This window comes from Fukomys damarensis, unplaced genomic scaffold, assembly GCF_012274545.1.
Source record: "Fukomys damarensis isolate Sample0158 unplaced genomic scaffold, DMR_v1.0_HiC HiC_scaffold_16, whole genome shotgun sequence".
Classification (NCBI taxonomy): Eukaryota; Metazoa; Chordata; class Mammalia; order Rodentia; family Bathyergidae; genus Fukomys; species Fukomys damarensis.
This window is the reverse complement of record NW_022900928.1, coordinates 114,616,858-114,639,740: the sequence shown is the minus strand read 5'-3', so window position 1 is coordinate 114,639,740 and position 22,883 is coordinate 114,616,858. Positions and strand designations below refer to the sequence as shown.

At 34.1% G+C, this 22,883-nt stretch overlaps 1 protein-coding gene across 1 annotated transcript in view; it reads left to right on the top strand.

Annotated features, from left to right (window-relative positions):
* Positions 1-18,059, top strand: part of Bard1 (BRCA1 associated RING domain 1) — a 50,490-nt gene extending 32,431 nt beyond the window's left edge. The window contains exons 8-11 of the mRNA XM_010616030.2: positions 3,544-3,676; positions 4,214-4,306; positions 16,023-16,120; positions 17,188-18,059. Coding sequence (XP_010614332.1) covers positions 3,544-3,676; positions 4,214-4,306; positions 16,023-16,120; positions 17,188-17,520 — 657 coding nt within the window. The 3' untranslated portion in view covers positions 17,521-18,059. The remainder of the gene's footprint in view (positions 1-3,543; positions 3,677-4,213; positions 4,307-16,022; positions 16,121-17,187) is intronic.
* Positions 18,060-22,883: the final 4,824 nt, after the last annotated feature.

Here is a 22,883-nt window from a genome sequence, read left to right as displayed (position 1 = left end):
TCTTAATGGTTGATACACAGCTAAGAAAAGCTGATGAATGGTAACCAGTCTTTGTAAGTTGAAGGGTTGTTTCATTATGTGCAGTCTTTAACATGGAAGCTCTGGGATCTGCCTCCTCTGACTACCCACCAACTGCCCCACATGGGTGGGCAGGCTGGATCTTGATTCCACAGGTGTGCTTACTTCATCCAGTCTTCAGCATTAACTACAGCTATTTTCCTTCAAGAATGGATGTGGAGAGCCAGATGTTCCCATGGCCTGCATCCTCACACCCTTCAAATCCAACGGTACCACTGTAATAAATAGCAGCTTTCAGTGCTGTTTATGCCTGCTCCTGCTTTGTTTTATTGTACCACTGATTGTCTGACATCAGCTATTTTTACTTTGTTTTCTTGTTTCACCCTCTTTAACAAGAATATAAACTCTGAGGGCTGAAACTATTTTGTTTATGTCAGTAGCTCTGACCTCAGGAACAGTATCCGGCAAATCCTGAGAGCTCAATAAGTGTATATATGTTGACTGTGCAAATAAGCACCAGAGAGTGTGGTGTGGCACATTCTTGCCCCTGCAGCGAGAACAGATGCTTGGTAGCTAAGTCCAGAAACCTTTCAGTGTTTTCTAAGATAATTCTGAGGAGCTGCTGAAGCTCCTGAAGGGGACATCGTGAAGGAGGGGGGTGATAGGTGGGTAGAGTTTCAAATCATTTGCTTCCCATCTAGAATTCTTATTTATTTTAGGTAAAGGTTCCCGGCTATTAGAAGGTACTGCTTTGACTGAAACGCAGCCTCTGATTTCAAAGATCTATAAAGCTGCTGGCTATGTTCATTGTGGGATGTCTCTTCCCATGATCCATTTTGAGCAGTCTTTTGTCCTTTTTATTATTTCCAGATTTTTAACCCCATTTGTGATAAACTTATTTACTAAGAATAATTAGTGACTTAATCTAAGCAGAAGTACCACACTGAATTTTGAGAGTTTAATGCTGACGAATATAATATCTAATCCCTATAACATCAAGGTATTGAACCCTTGGGATATTTCTTTGAACCTCTTTAAAGCCTTGTGGTTCTGCGAATTCTCTACTGAAATCACATCCCCAACTTGCATGCTGCCCTGCCCCAAATCAGACATTTGGCTTGGCAGCTGTTTGCTCTGTTTTTTTTTATAGCCTTCCTTAACTGTAAGAAATTAGTGCTAGTTTCTATTTTTTATGCAAATTTAAAACTGTGATAGGAAAGTGCTTGACCCACTTTGGTGCTTTCCTTGGTCGGTACAAATAGTATCACGTGCTATATTTAGAAATTATATCTTTTCTCTTGTGTTTTGTGCAAAGAACTAATTTATCTCAAGTGGAGTTGCATAAATTGAGAAGTAATGCATTTTATTTAGAGCTGTTTTATGACACTTGTATGACTGGCAAGAATTTTTAATATAACTTTAAATATTAAATACTATACTATACCATAGTATAGTAATTGAACAATTCATAAGCACACTGAGGCTTATTACATCATCTGATAATTTAGTGGCTAGGAAAGATGCATGTATAGAAGTATGATTAAAAATATGTGTGTGGGGATGTGTAACACAACCAATAAAATATTTGCTGCCAGAACCTTTAATTTAGGTAGCTGAACTTTTAAGTGGTAAATACTATGATTTAAAAATTTCTAAATTCTGTTTTTATGAACTAATTTAAAGATGTTTTAATAAACTTTCACTTATATTTTGAGTGAATGAATTACTAAGCTGAATCAATCTGTTCATAGATGTAGCCAACATTTTAGATGTGATACATGTGTGGTATGAGACTAATAAGCTGTTAGTATTCTGATATGTAAAATGAATATTTAAAAACTTAACTGTCTCTCATCTAGTTCCTGAACTGAACTCGTGGTTGTGCCTCATTGTTTTTCTCATGTTAGAAAGCTCTGATAGCCAATGTAGGTATTCATAGTGCATTTGATCCTTTAATACAGTAGTGCTGATTTACCTTTTCTTCACTGGATTGTTAACTTCTCTTTTATTGGGTGACTTTTAGCTAACTCTCAAATCCATTTTTTTGGGGGGGCACCAGGGATCAAACTTGGGTCCTTGTACTTAGGAGGCGGGTGGTAGAACCACTAAGCTAAATCCCTGGCCCTCAGTTTATTAAATTTCTTACAGCCACTATGTCATTGTTTATTTGAATCTTTCACTTAGAGTATTTATGTCTCTATTGGGACCTTCTCTTTATTCTGTCTTTTCTTGCCTCTTATAAATTCTGAGTCCAGATATTAGATCAAAAATACTAATTTTTGTTAGGGCACTTCTCCTTTTGAGTGGCATGCATTTCTCACTATTCATAGATCTGATCTAACTTTTCGATTCTCTTGTCTATTTTTTTTGAGAGGTTACTATCTGGTAATTTTTTTTCTTTCTTTCTTTGGAGTCTGTCCCATTCTAGAAGCCTTAGTGTTTTTTGACTTTTTAGATAAATTTAAATAGACTGAGTTTAACATCATAGAGACCCCAATTTGTTTTTTTAATTAGTACGTATTTGTAGTACATAATATTTACATTCCTTTTGAGGAGTTGGCACATGTACATGACACATCTTAAGTCTCTTTTCATCCCCTTCTCCCATTCCTCCAACTCTTGATCCCCTTCTCATTGAAAAAGTTCTGTCTCCCTTCTTCATATTATCTTTTATTTCATTCTTAATTTATATTTTGGGCCTCTCATTTAAGAGAAACTATACGATATTTAAACTTGTGTTTCTGATATATTTCATTTAACATTGTGATCTCAAGGTCTTTCTTTATGACAGAGTAGTAGTACTCCACTGTGTGTAAATACCACATTTTATTAATTCATTCATCTGTTGATGGATATACAGGTTGCTTCCAAAATTAAACTAGCATGAATTGTACTGCTATAAATATAGGTATCCATGTATCACTGTCATATTATGTCTTGAACTCTTTCAGGAGATACCTAGAAGGGGAATAGCTGAATCAAGTGAAATCTTTAATTTTAGTTTTTTGAGGAATTTCCTTAGTGAATGTACTTGTTTACATTCCCACCAACAGTGTAGAAGGATTCCTTTTCCCCTACAGTCTTACCAGCATTTATTATTTAATTTCTTGATAATGGCCATTCTTTCTGGAGTAAAGTAGAATTTCAGTTTTATTTTAATTTACATTTTTCTAATGGTCAGGGATGAATTTATGTTTTCTTTGGAGGAAAACAAGATAAATAGAAATAGGTTATTAAAATGCTCTGGGGCCAGGGATTTAGCTCAGCGGTTCGGTGGCCTGCCTTGCAAGTGCAAGGACCTGAGTTCAATCCCCGGTACCAAAAAAAAAAAAAAAAAAAAAAAAAAATGCTTTGAAAAAGTTCTGAATGCAAATTCCATATAAATCTTTCAGAATTATTAAATAGAGTAAGCTTAATAATGAAATTCACTCTTCCATCAAGTGAAATTGTGTTTTATGTCTCCTAGTCTTTGAATATATGTTTGTTTATTTTGTGCTATTGTGGCTTCACCTTTTTCACCAACAGGAGAATACTGGGCAACGTAGAGATAGACTTCTTGTGCTTATAGGCAGTGGGCTTTCTTCAGAACAACAGAAAATGCTTGGGGAGCTGGCAGCCATGATTAAAGCTAAGAAATGCACCGAGTTTGACAGTACAGGTGAGAACTTTTGATCTTTTTTTTTTTTGTAGAAAAGTTTTGAATAAATAACCTCTTTGATAATTTATGTATGTTTTAACCTTTGGTATGCAACTATATATTTTGCATTTTTTTAATAAACCTAAATAGTTTACAATAATAAACTATAGATGAAGTAGGAAATGTAAAGTTTAAAGCCTTGGGCATGTTTTACGACAGAATAGTATATCAAAACAGCAAATTTATGAGTTTACTAATAACAAATGGTAGTGCAACATAATGCCATAATTCCTTAGTAATAATTTGAAGATAGCAAAAAATTTGTGTTTGGTAATGTGGTTTTAAGATATGGTAATGCTTTGATTTTTTTCTCTTGATGGCCATGTTAGAGAATGGTGCTAAATAAAAGAAGTCTTATACAAAATTGTAAAAATTGCTACCTTTGAAGAAAATTCACATATGTTAGTAAAATAGGCTAAGCAGTTATAAAAAGTGGTCTAGATATAGAATTCTTTTGGTTTATGTTTGTCATGCTTACTGCTCTTTTTTATATTTTAGTAACTCATGTCATTATTCCTGGTCATGAAGCTCAGAGTACTCTCAAGTGTATGCTCGGGATTCTCAATGGATGCTGGATCCTGAAGTTTGACTGTAAGTACTGGATTTGAGAGAATTACAAATTGAATTAACTAGACTAGTTTGATTTTTATATTCATTCCTTCTATTGATTAATTAAGGAATTTAGGCTAATCTCCTATTGTTAGTTGATTATGGGTTCTTTTATATGATACCTGCATATCAGACAGTTGGCCAGTGGTTATAAGAAAAGATAGATTTTCCTAATAATAAGGTCTCAATAAGGAGGCCATATAAATTTTTCAGTATTAAGTCATTTGCCATTTAACTTTGAGTCTAGTTCTTGAGAATGTGCTGAACTGGCATTCTGTTACTTACATAGGCTACATGATTCATTTCCATAAAATCTACCTTCTTCAGGAAATGTGAGTTTTGTCATTTTAATGGTTTGGCCATGTCATTTTTATAGAATCACTGATGGGCTCAAGCTGCCTTAATAGTGTGCTACATGGTGATTCTCATAGTAGTGGATAACATCCTCTTATATCAGTGGCTCTTTTAGGATAAAGGATGGATGAAATCTCTTATTGAAGTTCATACCTTCATATTTTCTAATATAGAGTTCAAAGAGAAGTACGTTCAAAGTTTGAGAGAAGTTAAATAATCGTGGAGTTTATAAAAAGAAGGCAAGAACTCTCAAAGTCCCCTTTTCCTAATACAGTATATGTATTTCTCACGGTTTCTAAATTGTTCTTAGTGCTGTGCATCTCAGTTTGACTTTAAAAAATGTTTTGGAGCTATTTATAGCTATCTGAAAATCATTTATGTTAAAAAAAGATGAAATAGACAGGCCTTCAAAGTTAGCTGTAAGGATTTATGGCTTATTAAAACTAGGTCTTGTCTTTGAATCTACATGTTAGCTTGTTCAAGGTTATACAAAACATTTACTAGATTAACTATTAAGAAACATTAAGAATACCTTTTTATGAGATTTTCTATAAACCAAATATAGAACCAAGAGGAATTTTAATCTTTTCTCTATAGGTAGTTGATTCATTTAGTAAATAAAACAAATTAATAAAAATTATTCAGGGAGTTCTTGACTCATTGTATCCAAATTTGTTAGAAGTTTCTGTATAAGTGCTTATCTGATTGATGAATATTTCTTGCTGTATCATGTATGTGTAACATCTTTGACTGCCACAGTTAATGGACTTAGCATAAAGATTCTGAGAATAGGACAAAATTATATTGCTGAAATAGCCATTGGTCTCATTTATTTTATAGATATTTTACAGACTATTATTTATCTTAAAGTTTTGCAAAAATAGGAGCTATAGATAGGGAAAGTTCCTTTTTTGCCACCTATTCCTTGGTCAAGGACTAATATCTGGAATATATAATGAAATAAAAGAAATAAGGCTCTTTACAAAAAACACCCAATCAAACAATGGGGAACCAAAATACATACTTCTCAAAAAATGAAATAGCAGATGTCTAGTAAATACATGAAAAGATGTTCAACATCTTTGGCCATCAGAGAAATGCAGATTAAAACAACATTGAATTTCCATCTTACTCCAGAAAGAATGGCCAACATCAAAAAATCAAATAACAATAATGTAGAGATTCCTCAGAAAATTAAAGCTAAAAATTTTATTTGACCAAGCCATTCTTCTGTATCTCTATAAAAGAGTTAAAGACATTATGTTTCAGTGATACATGCATATCCGTGTTTATAGCAGAACAGCTCATAAATAGCTAGATCTTGGAAGCAGCCTGTGTGTCCATCAATAGATGAATGGATAAGTAAAAAGTGGTGTATACATACAATGGAGTGCTACTCTGCCATGAATCAACTGTAGGAAAGTGGATTCACCTTAGACCATAATATTAAATGAAATAAATCAGACACACAAGCCTAAATATCTCATGGCCTCTCTTATGTGAGAAATCTACATAATGAAGCACAAAATAAAAGATAATAGGGAAAAAGGAGATGGATCTTTTGCAAAGTGAACAAGACCAATACATGGAAGAAGAGGGAAGAGGGAGGGAAAGATGTCCAATATGCCAACCCCTGTGAGAAATGTAATAATTGTATACCACAAACATGTATTTATAAACATAAAAGGTGAAGTCTTAGAGGTTGGAAAGGTTGCTCAGGGATTTAGAGTATATCAGCTTCACATGCATGAAGCTCCTTGACTTCAGTACCCAGTACTGTCAGATTTTTGAAAAGCAGGAATCTGCTTTGTGACTAAAACTCTGCTTCAGCCTTGGTTTTGGTTCTAGTTCCTCACAGGCAACTTAGCCTTGTATAAAGGTGAATTTCGGTAAACTTAGTGACTAGAATAAAAGAATAGGAAATGTATAAATAAGTCACATTATTACTCTTAGAATATAAATAAGAAGCTACATCCTAAGCCTTCTACAGCCTTCTATACAATATTTTTTAGTAATCTGTTCTTGTAGTGCATAGTTTTGAAATTTTTGTCTAGCTTAACCTTTTTTTTTTTTTTTTTTAATGAGTTCTGCATCCTCATTTCTCACCTCATTGTGTAGGGAGAGCAGATGACTGTCATCATCTTTAATAATCTCTCTTTCTTCCCCTCTCTCATCTAAGTTTAAATGAAATTTCAGCTATAGAGTTTTTAAGAAGTCCCATCACCTGAAGGAATTGCTGAGGAGATGTGCCAGACATTGTGTTTTGGACTTTTTGTCTGTGAGCTAGGGAAGGGCCAGATGGAGTGTTTCTTGTTTTTGTTGAGTGATGAACCTTAAAAAACAGTCATTAGATAATTAGTTTATAAGTAAACTCATCATCAGACTAATAAATTCATTTTCTTTCTTTTATTTTCTTGCTTAAGTTACTGAGGTGGTCCTCAAATCATCAATCCTTCTGCCTCAGTTCCAGAGCAGCTGGGATTACAAACAGTAATACACCATCACATCCAGCTAAATTTTTTTTTTTCTATTAAGATTTACTTCTTTAAATGGATGTTAAAAGTGCCATGGAATTTTTAATATCAGTGTGATTTTTATTCTATTTAATAAATTGCTAATTATAAAAACAATAGATATACCAAAGCATTTCTATAAATATTAATTAGGCAAATTAATACTTAGAGAAGGCCTCCATCAAAAATTTTTTGTTAAGCCAAAAAAAAATTTTTTTTAAAGCTAGGCATGGTGGCAAAAACCTGTAATCCCAGTCTCTTGGAGGCCTAGGCAGGAGAAGTGCAAATTTGTGCCCAACTTGGGCAAGTTAACAATTTAGTGAGACTCTCCCCCCATCCCCCACCCCCGCCACCAAAAAAAAAGATACAGTATCCTTTAATCTAATAGTTCCACTTCAGAGAATTTGCCCTAAACATATAATACAAAAAAAAAAAAATGCATTTTCATTGTTATTTTTAATAGTAGGAATTAGGGAGAATGACCTAAATATGAGAAAAATTATAAAGACATTAGAATGCTTAAAGATATTCTCTGAAAAAATAATTTTTCTCTAAGACTAAGGTATGAAAAGCAGTGTATAAATATTTAAAAATGGTTTTCACTTTCAGCTATGTAAATGTAAATACATACAGACAAGAAAAAAAAAATGGTGGTAGGTTGGTGGGTTACTGAAGAGGCCAATTTGTTTTAACTGTTTTAAAACAGTGTATGCGTGTTACATTCAATTCAAGTTCTCTAGGGATAAATTCAGAATTTCAAGTTCTAATAATAATGAGAAAATATATAAGATTATATAGATAGGTAAAGGTAAAAGCTTTCATCTTAAAAAGGGAAATTACTACCTGTAATATGTGAACATTTTTTGCACCAAATCTTTTATATTGTTATGCAGATCTAAAAATTACATTTTACTGTGTTGATTGCTGTAATCATATCAGGAAATTTTACATAAATGTTTGAACTTTAAATATATTTCTAAGAACATTGAGTATGCTTTCTCTAATTATGGGAATTTTGGACATTAGACTGAGCTTGGTCTTCAACCATAGACTATTTTGATACTCATAATGACAGATGTCATAATTGATACTTGAGCTCTGCTTAAAAATTTTATGATGTAGTATTTTTGTGATAGAATTTGGTTGCTTTTGATATATATAAGTTCAGCATGTTAGGATGAAATATATTTTTATATGTAAACTCACTTATAACTAGCATTTGTTTTTTGTTTGTTTTGGTTTGGCTTGTTTGGGGCTTTTTTTTAAGAAAGGGTCTTACTGTGTATTTCAGGCTGGTCTCGAATTCACAGTGGTCTTCCTGCTCACAGCCTGTTGAGTGTGTACCGCCACGTCAAGCATATTAGTTTTAAAAGTAGCTAAAAATGATAATTTTAAGTAATATTTATATGCAATCAGAATCTGCTAATCTATAACAACAGTACTCTTTAGGATATGCCAAAATAGATGTTTATGGTGGCATGACTGTTTTGCATTTTCAACCTTCATTGTCTTCTCACTCTTGGAATTCGTATATGTATTGGGCTTGTTTTTTTTAAATTTTTTTGGCTACCCAGTTTTTTAAAAATTATAGCTAATAATGTAAGTTATTTTTGCATTCTTTTGTCCTAGAATTTCATTTTCCTTTTTTTCTAAAGCTTAATGTTGTCATAGTCTACTTGACTGTAAAACCTAATATAATTGCATTTGCAAAAAATTAGTTTGCTTTTATAAAAAATCAAATGGATATTAATTTTTAATAAAATAATTAATTCTTCAATGGTTTTATATATATATATATGCTCTTACCTTGAATGTGATATCTTTCTAGGTTTGATCTAATGGAATTCTTGTGAGGGCTTTTCATTTTGAGAGGGAGCAGAGTGATGTTTGATTGTGTATTTTAATGTTTTTAAAGGATTTTTTTTGACAGTGATTTAATTCTAATATTCAGTGCTATTTGTTACAAATTGCCAGTAACTTCAAAAGAATAACAGTTTCTTAAAATACGGGTTTATGTATTGCTTTAGCTTTTGAAGAGAGTAAGGAAATTTTGTGGCTTTCTGCACAGAGTTAATCCCTGGTTTTGGATTCTAACATCTCTGTTTTGAAGCTTTATTTGGTCTTAATTTCATTCTCTAGTCTTTTTGTTTAGTTGTGGATTTAGGGTCCCTTTTTTCTATCCCTCTCATTTTTGTGATCTTTTTCTTTTTGTCCTTCTAAAACTAGGAAAAGTGACTAAATTTAATATAAGCACTAAACATCATCAGTGGTTCATGCAGCTAAAATGAAAATATACAATCCATTGATGGATGTATGTATGTACTCCAATGAGTTAGGAGGCAAGAAGGGTTACTAATGATGTAGAATAAAGGAATATCTTTATGTGGGGTACAGGTTTCTCTTTTTAAAAATTTAAGCCCTGAAGTTCATAAACTGTATTAGTTTGCTGAGATTCCTGGCTTTGCAAAGCTAGCCAGGCCTGCCTTAATGACTTTGAGTTAATGACTTTGAGTTAAGATGTACTTTGGGAATTGGGCTGCTTATCTATATATAAAGGAGTAATAAGATCTCAGGGCAAAAGGAAAGCTTACATGAAATGATAGACATGATTAGGAATACATCTGGGCTAAAAGAACCTCTGTTTTAATAGGTAGGTTGTTCTCCCATTTCCGCAAAGTGCTGTTTCACTCAGAATTTTAATATGTAATGGAACACTTGAAATGTAAAAAAAGATGACACAATGTGATAAAATGTACATTTTACAAGAGTAGTAGTTTGATACATTTTAAAGGATATATTGTTCTGGACTATGAGGGCATCTGTTTATATAAACAATATACTCATGTAGAGTTTTATTTTAGGTTGGAAAGAACCAGTTGAGAAAGCTAACAGGGATATATTATTTTCTTGTACCTGCTTCTTTTTCCTTCAAAAAGGAGAGCAAGAGTCTATCTTTCTGCTGAAGTATTTTAGTAGCAGATAATTATTTACTTTATTAAGCACTTACTACACATATAAAATAATTTGGTTGAATTTTGAGAAATACCTTTAATTTGGTAGAGAATCTCTTATTTTGGACTGGGGATTTAGCTCAGTGGTTCTGCTGCCTGCCTCACAAGCAGAAGGGCCTGAATTCGATACCTGGTACCAAAAAAGAAAAAAGAAAATCTCTTAGTTTAAAATCTTGATGCCTATATAGAGATTACGGATTAGAATATGTTTTACTTTAGCTGAGTTAATTAGTAAGAATTATAAAAGTTCTTATATTTTAGGTGGAAAATAGAATAATAATTTTTGTTGAAGTTTGCTTAACTTGCTTAGTTTTATTGAGTAAATAAAACTTTAACTTTCAATTATTTATACTCATTAAATAGGTAGTTTTTGGCTTGTAGATTTCTTCCATTTCATTAATGTTATTAATCTATTGTCATGAAAATTGTTGAAATTTATTTTACAGCATCTAATTCCAATTGTTTCACTTGGTTAGTGAATCAGTTTAGTTGGCTTATCTCAAAGAAGGTTCACTAGAAGTTGATACGAATTTGTTATTATGGTAAATGTTCACTGAGGGTAATGTCTTTATTGTGAATCTCAGGACACTCTAGAAAGTGGCAACTTTGACATCATCAGCTGAAATAAACTTTTTGATATTGAAGACAAAGCCAAAAGCATTGTCCCTCTCACCCTACGAAATTCCTTCCCTCTCTGAAGTGGTCTGAATGTATGCCATTTAATGTACATTTTCCCTAATCTGTCAAAAATAACTATCCATTTGTCTAAGTGATCGTGTGATTTATTGTAAGAGAAATACAGTATTTCAAATATGAGTAGAAAATGGCTAGCATTTAAAATGAGGAGATCTGAATTCTCATCTCAGGTGTGTCACTGAAAGCTGCTTAAATCTCTTAGGATTCATGTACTGTGGTATATATTCAAGTTGTAACCCTTGGAGTAGATGTCACTCTTAACTTTCAAAAAGTTTTCAAGATTTTCTATGCTATGACAGTAGTTCTACTAAAACACTTTGTCACCTTTCAGACACGTTATAGGCTGGAAACTGTTCCTTGGTTTTCAGGGGGAAAGAATAAGCATTTTGATTTTATTCTTTAGTGATATTGGTAGTATAGAGTTGGAAGAAGGGAATCAGCAAAGTGTATTTAATTCAGTAAATGTAATTAAGAGCATTGGATTTTTCTTTTACAGAAATTGACTGATCCACTGCTGCTGAGCTAGAAATTGTATTAATTGAGACATTTTCACATGGTAAAAGCCTGGGTGCCCTCCCAAATAGAGCCATGGACCTTCTTTGCTGTCGCCATTTTATTTATACTTAATTAACTCAGGTGTCAATCAGCACATTGTTAGGACCAGTGAATACCATTTTAATGTGTTCCTTGTCAGAGTTTAATCAGCTAAATAAACTTCTAGATTGGGTTAGCCAGCATAGGCACATTTTAACTTACCTCTGGTTAGACCTTAGCCAATGGAAGTGTTAGTGTTAGCTTCTTGGCTTCAAATGTGCCATAATCCTTCATCTTAAGTTATTATTATGAATGCTTTTCAAATTGTAGGAAGGAATTTTAGAAAGGTGCCCATGATTAGGGGACTAAAAAATTAAAATAATTACACGAAAAGTAATGAGTTTAAGTCAATGGTTTTGGTAGATTGCTAGTATTTTGTGCTGCTGTTTATTTTTTCATACACATTTCTTTTTAGTTTTTAATTAATATATGTTTGGAGTATATAATGATTACATTTATTGTTTGGGAGTTGGTACATGTACATAACACATCTTAACTATTTTTATTTCCTGTGCTGGTGTTTGGTATGGAATGAGTATATGATGTGATACCATTCTACTGGCAGTGTTTCTCCGATGATATTTTGACATTACCAAAAATGTTGAGTCCCATTTTCATATACATTAAGTTCTTTAATAATAGCTTTGTTAGGTTTTTACTCAGCAATTTTAAATGTGCTATTTTTAAAATATTTTATTTATATGCAAAAACAATTTTTGTAAGATATTTTTACAATAGGATTTAGAAAGTCGGCTTACCAAACTGAGGCGATAACCATTATTGTATTAAAAATAATTGGGGAAGGAGTTTTGAGCAACAAAGTGCAATTAGAACCAACAAATTAAGAACTACATGATAGGGTTGCACCAGTTGTGTAAATACCAAACAGTTTCTTTGATGTAATAAACTAAATATGTAAATAAGCATCAAAATGTATAATTGACATTGTGTAATAGGAAAAAAGGTCCAAAGGTGTAGGGGAAATGGGAGGGATAGGGGAAAGCTAAGAAGGAAAAAGAAAAAAATAAAGTTAAAAAATGGAAACAAAATCTTTGTTAAATAGGGAAGGGTAGAGGGGGTGAAGGAAGGTCAGGGGAATGGGGAAAAAATAAGAATCAAGATAGATACATTATGTAAAGGTACAAGATCCCAACAATGAATGTAACTGTATTGTATACCTAAAATGTACCAATAAAGGAAAAAAAAAAAACAAAAAACTAGGTGATAGGGAATTAAGGATGCCCTGAGTATTTGTGTCCGTGTGTGCACACACATTGAAAATTGAATAACATTCAACAGTCTCAAGTCGAGGAAAAATTCAGTCTCTTGGCGAAGCTTTGTATTTGGAGAGATGGAATATTCAGTTGTTGAAATCTCGTTACTTTTATATATTAAACATTTTGGAACACCCAAAGCCACTCTAAAGCATTCAGCATATTCAGTCATGCCTTTTAGAGCCCAAGGTTTATCTTGTATACTAGAAAGCTGTATTTTAGTGTAAAATGCATAGGCTTTAGAAAACTAAGTGGACTCGGAGTCGAATTTCCACTTAGTGGAATGACTTTAAGCCAGTTAACTTCTTTACACTTGTTTCTTACCCTGAAATGGAAATAATACATAGTAAATCCTCATTATTCGTTGTTGTGGATACTGCACTTCTGAATTTGCTTACTTGCTGCATTGTCATAATCTTCAAATCAATAGTCACACTGCTTTTGTAGAGGTATGCATAGTGGCTAACACTTTTGAGTTGCTGTATGAGGATGTTGCCAGCTGCTGAGCTGCCAGCAGGTTGACACTTTGCCACCTTTTTTTTTTAGCTCTTACTCTAAACAAAGGTTCCTTTCACAGTTTATCAGAGCCATGTTCTTTGCAGTTTTGTGTTTTTGTTTTTACTGCCTAAAATGGCCCTTGCATATAAGTTGCAGCACTGGCTCATTTTCCAAACCTCAAGACTTTGTGTTTCAGTGAAACTATTTGTTGGAGAGAGAAGCTTTGTCAAGTCCTGAATTGTATTACTGTTGGCTGTGAGTTTGATGCTAATGAATCAACACAGCAGAATAACTAAGGTGCCTTTAAACATAAACACGTAAGACCAAGTTAAGTATGAGTCACTTTACAAAAACACTGGGGCCAGCGCTCACAGGGCCCTATCCCTGTGTTCCCGCTAGGAGCAGTAGTTCAGTATGTACAAATTCATATTCACAGCATCTTCACAGAACATGATTACTGTAGATAGCAAGCATCAACTCTCCCAATCTTGCTGGATTTGATAACAGAGATAGTAACTGTTAATCAATTTTCATGAGAGTCTTTCCTTAGAACAAGTATAATTATACCCCCGGTAATTTCAAGTTAGAATAGACATTTCCTAAAAAATAAAAATGGGCTTTAAGGAATTTTTCTTTGTTCTCTCGTTTAACCAGAAAGTACTAGTATGTAATTTTAGCATTAGTTTTCTATTCTTTTAAACATTTGGTCAGGCCTTGTAATTATGAATATTTTTTAATCATGGAAAATTGTGGTTTTGAGAGTATTGGATGATGTTTATACATTAAGATTATAATGCATTCTGCTCCTAGGATGAATATTAGATAACATTTATAGTTTTTATAAAATGATATTGCTGTGATGGTTTTCCACTAATGAAAATTTATGCGAATTTTCTCTTACTGGATTTACAGGTGTAAGGATGATACACTTAACATGTAAACAGATAGCTTCTTCTCATGTTTTACCTATTTGTGCCCAGGGAAGTAGCAATAAAACATCTTCAGAATATTTTGTGGGTTTTTTTTTTTTTTTTTTTTGGTTTTTTGAGACAGGGTCTCACTATGTAGTTGAGACTGACCTGGAACTCACTATGTAGCCCAGGCTGGTCTCGAACTCACAGTGACCCTCCTGCCTCAGCCTCCTGAGTGCTGGAATTACAGGCATGTGCCACCACGCCTGGCTCCTCCAGAATATTTTGATTGGCAATTTTTAAAAAATATTTAGAATAAAAATTGTTCTACATTGTTTTCAAGTTCTTTAAATTTTGGGACAAGTGTAACGTTACCATCTATGTGCTATAACTTGAGCTCATCTCAGTGGTAAGTGAAAAAATCAGCCATCATTTTAAATTAAGCACTTTCTATTTAAATTAAGCCTTTCTATTTTAATGAATGTTTAGATTCGATTATGGGACCAAAAAGTAACGAAACAGCAGGAATATAAAACATGAGTAAGAATTTGGGCTTCTACTCTGAAGTCTTATAACGTACTGCAGTAACTCTTTTTTGGAATTTTGTCTGAGGTTATTAAGTAATCTCAAAGACAAATGCATGAAGGTTTTTATTTTTATAATGAAGATAATTTATTATAGAATCCAGTTTCTATAATGTTTTTTGCATTTTATCTGTGGAAGCTTGGTTTGGCTGATTTTGTTTTAATGAGCAAGGGAGCAAAGGCTTAAGGAATTTAAATAACTATCCCAAAGCAAATTACTAGGATAACTGTCATTTGACCTCAAATGTCAAGTTTAGTTTATTATATGCCATCAAACTTTGGAGTATGGTTTCTGTATATACATGTCATCAATTCCTACCCTCAGTGGTGACCTCTAGTTTTCTCCCATCTTGATTGGCCAGAGACATTCCTGAGGCCTTGCAGCATTTCTAGAATTTAGGCAGACTGCAGGTGTTGGCAGAAAGCTAATGGGCCAGCTGAGTGCTTCCCCACCTAGGATAGAGGAATGGTTCCTAACAGCACCAAACGGTTAACTCTGTTACTCTCACTTTTTTTTTTTAACCTGAAACTGGGTACAGTTATCCAAATCATCAGAAGAATGTTCTTTTTCCCTGTGGAGCCCAACCAAATTTTCTCTGAAGTAATGACTTCAATGTTAAATCAGAAGCAAGTCCTAGTCTACTTGTTTAAACAGGTGCTGTGGAGCCCTGCTGTATGGTCAGCTCAGCTAGGCACCAAAGGCTAAAGCACTTTCCTAATGTTGGGTCATACAGTCTGACCAGACATTAGACTTTTGCTGCCACAGTGAGCAGTCAAAAGTAAGTGCTCAGGGATGGGGATTTAGCTCAGTGGTTCCAGTTCCTGCCTCGCAAGCGGCAAGGGCCTGAGTTCAAATCCCCAGTACCAAAAAAAAAAAACAACCAAAAAACAAAAGTAAGTGCTCAGTTCAGACTCTTGCATACTGGACTCAGTGATGGACTTTTTATTCACCTTAGTTTTGGTAATTGCTATTAGTAAAACTGTCAGTTTTTATTCTTGTGCTTGAAATAGTGTATTGGTTTAGGTTTTTCATAAAGGAGATTAAAATTAGTGCTCAGTACTAATTCATTGCATAATCCTCTGAAGGAAGGAGTTCTTAAGTTTTTTTAATATGGAAGGTGAGTTTTATTATATTTTATTATGGAACAAGTAAAATTTCTTAGATGAACCATAAAAAAAAAAACCCAGATAATTTTGCTTAATTTCAGTGAGAGAAATAATGTTCACTTGATAGTGATTGTTATTTTTCCTTGCTTTTTTTAGGGGTGAAAGCATGTCTACAAAGAAAAGTCTGTGACCAGGAAGAAAAATACGAAATTCCTGAAGGTCCATGGAGAAGCAGGCTCAACAGAGAACAGCTGGTATTTTTCTTTTGATACTACTTTCCTTACTCTTATGAGTTCATATTATCACCACCGTCAGGAAAAACTTCTGCCCTTTCAACAAGTACAGGTGACTGATTAAAATTTTAATTGTGCTTATTTCAAGTACTTGATTCTAAGAGATGATCACAATGGGCAGTAAAATCCAGAAGGTTAATAAATTTCATACTGTTAATGGATTTTTGGCATCTTGAACATTCCCATAAACCTTTCAGAATCTGAAGTAAATCTCAGATACAGGAAGTAGCTTGAGAGAAGACTTACAGCTGCTGCTCGGATTTGGTTGCCATATGTCTTTATTGCCACATATTGCCAATTTAATGGGTACTAGCACACACACACAAACACGGGAATGAAAATTTTTCATAGGAAAGAATTGTGAAATTTTGTTTTTCCATGAAGCACACAAAAGTGTTGTGTCGCTGATTGGATCCCTCAGCATGCCTTCATAATCTTTTGTGCCACAGCAATACAGTACATCTCAGGAACCCCCTGAGACCCACCTTAAGAGACTTAAGTTGGCAGGCCATCCTGAATATGGGTGGACAAAATTATTTGCTTTTTTGTTTTTGGTACTGGGGATTGAACTCAGGTCCTTGTGCTTGCGCGGCAGAACCACTGAGCTAAATCACCAGCCCAGGATGGACAAAATTGGATGGTCCATCAAAAAGATATTCCTGTCACAGTTTAATTAAGTTTAACCTGGTATTCCTGAAGCATATCTCAGCTATCCTAGGTATTTATAAGAATCCTGACAAAAGAAATTGATGAATAATTATTTTTGTCACTTTTTTTAGGAGCCTAAAAAGGATCTGAGATAGTGACTCAATCTTAGGAAAAATAAATTGTCAATAGGAAACCCTTATTTGCATAAGTATTTTTGTTGATCCAGTTGTTTCAGTTGTGAAATACAACTTGTGCCAGCAGCTCATAAAGTAGCTTCTTAATTGCTCTTGACTATTGTTTTTATTTCCTTCACTCATTTGCAGTGTTTTAAAATATTTTGATCTGCTCTTAATAGCTTTTTTTTTCTCTTGTTATTTCAGTTGCCTAAGCTGTTTGATGGATGCTACTTCTATTTTGGGGGACCCTTCAAACATCATCCAAAGGACAATCTCATTAGGCTGGTAGCTGCAGCAGGGGGCCAGGTCCTCAGTAGAAAGCCCAAGCCAGACAGTGACGTGACTCAGACCATCAATACAGTCGCATATCATGCCAAACCCGATTCGGATCAGCGCTTCTGCACACAGTATATCATCTATGAAGATTTATCTAATTATCGCCCAGAAAGGGTTCGGCAGGGTAAAGTCTGGATGGCTCCTTCCAGCTGGTTCATAAACTGTGTGATGTCCTTCGAGTTGCTTCCTCTTGACAGCTGAATTTTATATCAGATACACATTTTAAATTGAACTTGCACAGTTTGTGAGAATTCAGCCATTGCATTTTGTTATTCACGTTTTCACAGATAGGTAGTCATTCACATGTTTTTCTTTGTATTGGAAAAAATTTATGCCAGATGAGGAATGCATTCAGCATTTCTCATTTAGGTGCTAGGACTGCTTTTAATAGTTTTTCTATGGTGGGGTTGCGGGTACAGGTCAGTGGTGGAGCACCTGCTCAGCACGTACAAGGTCCTAGATTTGATCCGTGGCACTGCAAAAATGATTTTTTCCTCTTAAAAATGATCTGTGTTCTTTTTTTATTTCATAGTGTCCTTTTATTCCAATTATCAGCTATCAAAGATTAATGATAGGCTATCAGAACTGTTCATTAAATCTGTAAATGATACTGTTACTATTTAAACTTTTACTGTTCTTTCATGAAAAATGTCCATTCCTGCCCCCAGCAACAATACTTGCCATACTTGTCATCCTGTAGTAAACAGAGAATGTTGTTGAATTACTGTTCTGACTTTATTACAATGAGAAGAGAGTACTTGATCTAAATGTGCTGCTGCAGATATTAACTTCTCTTGTCTGCAACTGTCTTCATTTTGCATTGTTTTTAATTTCTTACAATTTTCTTGGTGTGTTTTATTTTTAGTCCTTTTAAAATCATGTGTATTCATTAAGAAATCATGATTTGAAGTATATCAGTATTGGGATTTTTCTGACAGTAAAAATCAATACTAGGCTCATGGTACATATTTTATCATGTTCATTTACTTATTTTTAAGTATTTATAGCTGTATCTTTACTGTAAACATGTATACTTTATTATTTCTCAAATTCCCTTTAGAACCATTGTTGTGTTCACCCCACATTTCATTCTGATGGAGAATGATGATGAACACCACTGCACCAAAGAATTTGAGGAGTTAGGTAATTAATGTCTGGATTAAATAATTGAAGACCATGGGATTTTGTTGTTTTTGTTCTGTAAAGTTGCTTTCTGTTGCCTTCTAGGTCACAGTCCTGGACAGGTTTTTGTATTTTACTTGCAGCTGAACTCTAGTTTGTAAAAATACCTTTGGAGTCTCCTGCTCATATTCCTTGGTTCATTTTCTTAGTTTGTTGTCCTCCGTATGGTTTCTCCCCCTTACTGTTAAGTATTTCTTTAAACATTTGTTTTGACCCCAGTTGGTTTGTTTAGCTCTTGAAACTTGCACTTGTACTTACTGTGTAAATTTACTGTACTTGAAATTAGTTTAGAGATTCAAGCTTCCTTTTGTTTGCCATAAATCATTAAAGTTGCTTGTGTTTCCATGTATCTGTACCTTTTGTAAAAGTGCTTATTTTGTATATTGAAGAGTTAGACTTAGTATGACTTGTGAGGAAATTGTTTAACTTTATTTTGAACATTAACACTAATTTTGAGTAGAAATATTAGTGAATTATTCTGAATAGAGTATAACTTTGATGGTTTGGATAACAGTTACACAGTGATTCTTTCGTGATTCTAATAAAGTCATGTGCTTGGTAGATTTTCCACTTTGTTTCATGTAGCTGTTTACCAGTTCTGCCTACATTTGTAGCTTTTTTCCTTTTACCCTGACTGTTGCCTTTTGTTTTTCTTTCTCCTGACTTGCTAAAAATGGAAATCAGGTTAAAAGTATATTAGAATTATGTTGGACTTTATTCATAATTTTGACTTATAAATATAAAAACATTAAACCAAAAAATAAAAAATGACAAAATACACTTTTTAAAAAATGGATGTTAAATTTTAAAAAATTATAATTAAAATAAGGATGGATGACTATCGCTGTGAGAGGATTTTGGTGATTTGCCCAAGTTATTTAAATTTTAGTAGATACAGTTTGCTATTTATTTAATCTATTTCGGTTTCTTATTCTTCTCCGAGAACTTGGTAGTGATGTGTCTAGATGGAGATTGTGTTTTAAGAGGCCTGAACGGAATGTCTTGTGACAGTGAAGACTCAGGGTGTCACATCAGAGGTTCTTACCATTGATTTGTATGGAAAACAGTTAGTTGTTTTAAAGGGTTGTGGACCTTGGTGTGATCACAAATTTCTAGTTCTCTAACAGAATATGCTAAAACAGAAATAATAAATAAAACTCAGTATTTTGTTTGAAGTTGGATTATGAACATAATGAGTGTATATGTTAACCTCTTTCAAATATATACACATCACAAACTACCTAATGAAAGAGTAGTTCAGTTGAGAATTCTGTTCTCTTTATTATTATATTTTACTTTATTATTATATTTGACTAATTAAGCTATACCCTGTTATGAATTAGGGATTGTTTGTGTAGCTTCTGAAAGCACTAAGCTCCTTTTGATATCTGGAAATTTTTGTTAGGATGGGCATGTGAAAGAGGAAAAAGACTGGATTAGTGTCCCTGTGATCCAGCTTGAAGGGTTGATGACTAACACCCAGCCGCTGAGTAGGATCTTGCACAGGTTTTGAAGCCAGTCAAACCTGCACTTGTTTGTCATCTCTACTTTACCTAACCTGTGTCTTCAGTTACACTGTCTTCTCATGTAGATGGCACATGCATTTTAGGTACTTAGGTTCACTGCCTAGGGCCACTGTGAGCGGGTTGGTTCAGTTTAAAAATGTCTCTGAAAGCAGCACCTCTAAAAGTAGCTGTTGGTAATACAGCTTGTCTCCATCCTGAATAGTCCTGGTGGCAGTGTCCCACCCATCCACAACTGCTGGCTGTTGGGCCTAAGCTTTGCCAATACTAAATAAAAGAATACTTTCCTTCATCCCATTGAGTTTTCCCATCTGTATTATCTCCTGTCCATTCAACTTAAATTTTCTTTACTGTTTGTTGTATGAATGGATTTACTGTGGGAACCAATACTGCTTAGGCCTCTGAACATGGGTTATGCACCTTAGAAAGCCCAGGCCCAAGACTTATCTTGTTGGCATTGTGTCACAAACCTTTTCTGCCACCTCATCTTGAGTCCTCCCTTTGATGTCATTGGGGCAAATTCACTTTACACATCTCTTAAAAAGAAAAGATTTTTTAAAAAAATGTCTACCTTTAGTTCATTTGTGAACTAAATTTTCATTATCAGTACTACAAATTTGTCAAAAACTGCTCTCCATTTGCCTTATTTACTTCTAGGTTAAAATAATAATGGCCTATATGCTCTGCCATGGATGAGATAAAAAGGCTTCTTTTTTCTGAATTTTAGTGCTGTGGCTGCCTTTGAGTTTGTAAACAACTCTATAAAAGTATTACATTGTTACTGTAGAAACTGCGTAGAATTATAAAAACACAAAGAAATGAGTCCTATATCCAGGGACCATAAACCAGTAACTTGTTTTCTATGCCCTTTGTAGTGTTGAAAATTACATTAAAAGCATATATTCACCACAATCCCTACTTATCACTCTGTTCTCATTTATTCTTTTAGCTGGGCCTTAGAAACACAGATTTAACCCAAAATTCAGGAATCACACAACTATTAACAGTCTTTGTTTTAGTAAAGCATTCATACACCGGGCCTTCAGGGCTTTCAGTATCTACGGTGTTTCTTAGTGGGTTTCCTCCCCACCCCCACAAAATTCCCAAGTCCACATATACTCAAGTACCATACAGTGGCATAGTACAGGTAGAAGGATCCACCTGAGTGTGGAGTATGAGACCAGCTTGAACAACATAGCAAGATCTTGTCTCCAAAACAAGAAAGAAAATAGTAAGATTGCATAAAACCTGTGTAGATCCTCCCACATTATCTCATTTCTAGATCATTATCTAATTATAATACCCAAAGTAATGTAAATGATACACAAATAGTTCTTACACTATTGTTCAGGGCATAATAGTGAATATTAAGTATAGATTTTTTTCTGAATATTTTGGATCTACTGTTTGAATTGACACAACCCATAAATACAGAAGACTGACTAGCTTTTAAGAGCCTCACTATATACTTCCTACATTTTCTTATGTAATTAATCATGTGTAATTTAAAATAGTTGAGTTCTGTTAACAGGATATATCATAATTTAACTGATCTATGCTGTTGACTATTTGTGTTTCCATATGGATAAACCTAAAGAAGTATTGGAGGAAGGAACACGGCTTCCCCAGAATGTCAACGTTAAGTCAGCATCTGTCTTCATCAGCTGTACAGGATGCAGTGCACACACTACACGTTTAAATTCAGACCAGTAGTTACACTTAAAATATAAAAATTAGAAAAGGAGCTTTAATTGATTGCTGTATTTTTTTATGAGTCGATGAGGCATTACCTGTAATGTTTAGAGCGCTCCTACCCTTATGGATTAGGAACTAACTAGGAAAACAAAAAGAAAAGAATCAGGCCTTTTGGTGGTGATCTTAAAGGTGACCTCACTTGTGAGGATCTCTTGTTCTGGAATGAGAGACCAAACATGGAGCACCAGAGACTGGCCCAGGATGATGCCTCCCACTAAACACAAAGGTCTACCTTGTGTTTTTCCCACACCACCCATCTTCCGCAGCACATTGCATTGTCTGCATGGGAATCTGATCAGACATCTACTTATGTGAACTTCATTGTAATGCTCAAAGATGAGGGCAGATGGTATTCTGCACTCCTATAACCCCCCACATCCTCTACGATTAAGTGAGTCTGTCGTGAGAGAAGCCATGTTTAAAAACTCAATTTTTGAATCTGTATGTTTGTTGCTTTCCTTTGCAGCACACCAGAAACAGGATACACTCCAGCCATTTCCTGTGATTCACACATATGACTGGGAGGCTGTGTTCCCTAGCTGAGGGTAGAAGGGTGATGAAAACACCTAAACATGCACTCAAAGGCAGAGAGACAAACAGAGAGGAGGAATATAATTTGAAAACTGGAAAGTACAGTACTTCGCACAATTGCAAGTCACTGATCTAGTACGTTTTATTGTTGGAATTACTTGCGACATGGTCACACCAGATATTTGACATAGTATTTCTGGCTCGAGGATCTACTACAATGCAAAATTGTGTGCCTGTGTTTTTCATTACACACAACTACATATGTATGTGAAATCTGAGGACGCTACATTTAATAATCATTTCCATTTTTCTGTGAGTGCAAAAGTTTTGACACCTGGTAGTAAATTCAAATTATTTCTTTGGCTGTGAAAGTAATGATTAATATGTTTGATGTTTAAATTGTATTAAAAGAATAAATTCTGAGAAGTAAACAAAGTGCAGAGATTTTTTTTCTGTTGACCTTTCTTTTGCAAATATGTGACAAAGCATGAAGAGCAGGCAATTGGCTCAGTAAATTCCTTCACCCTCTTAGGGGTGCTATGCAGCACTTCATATGTGTGTGTGCATATATAT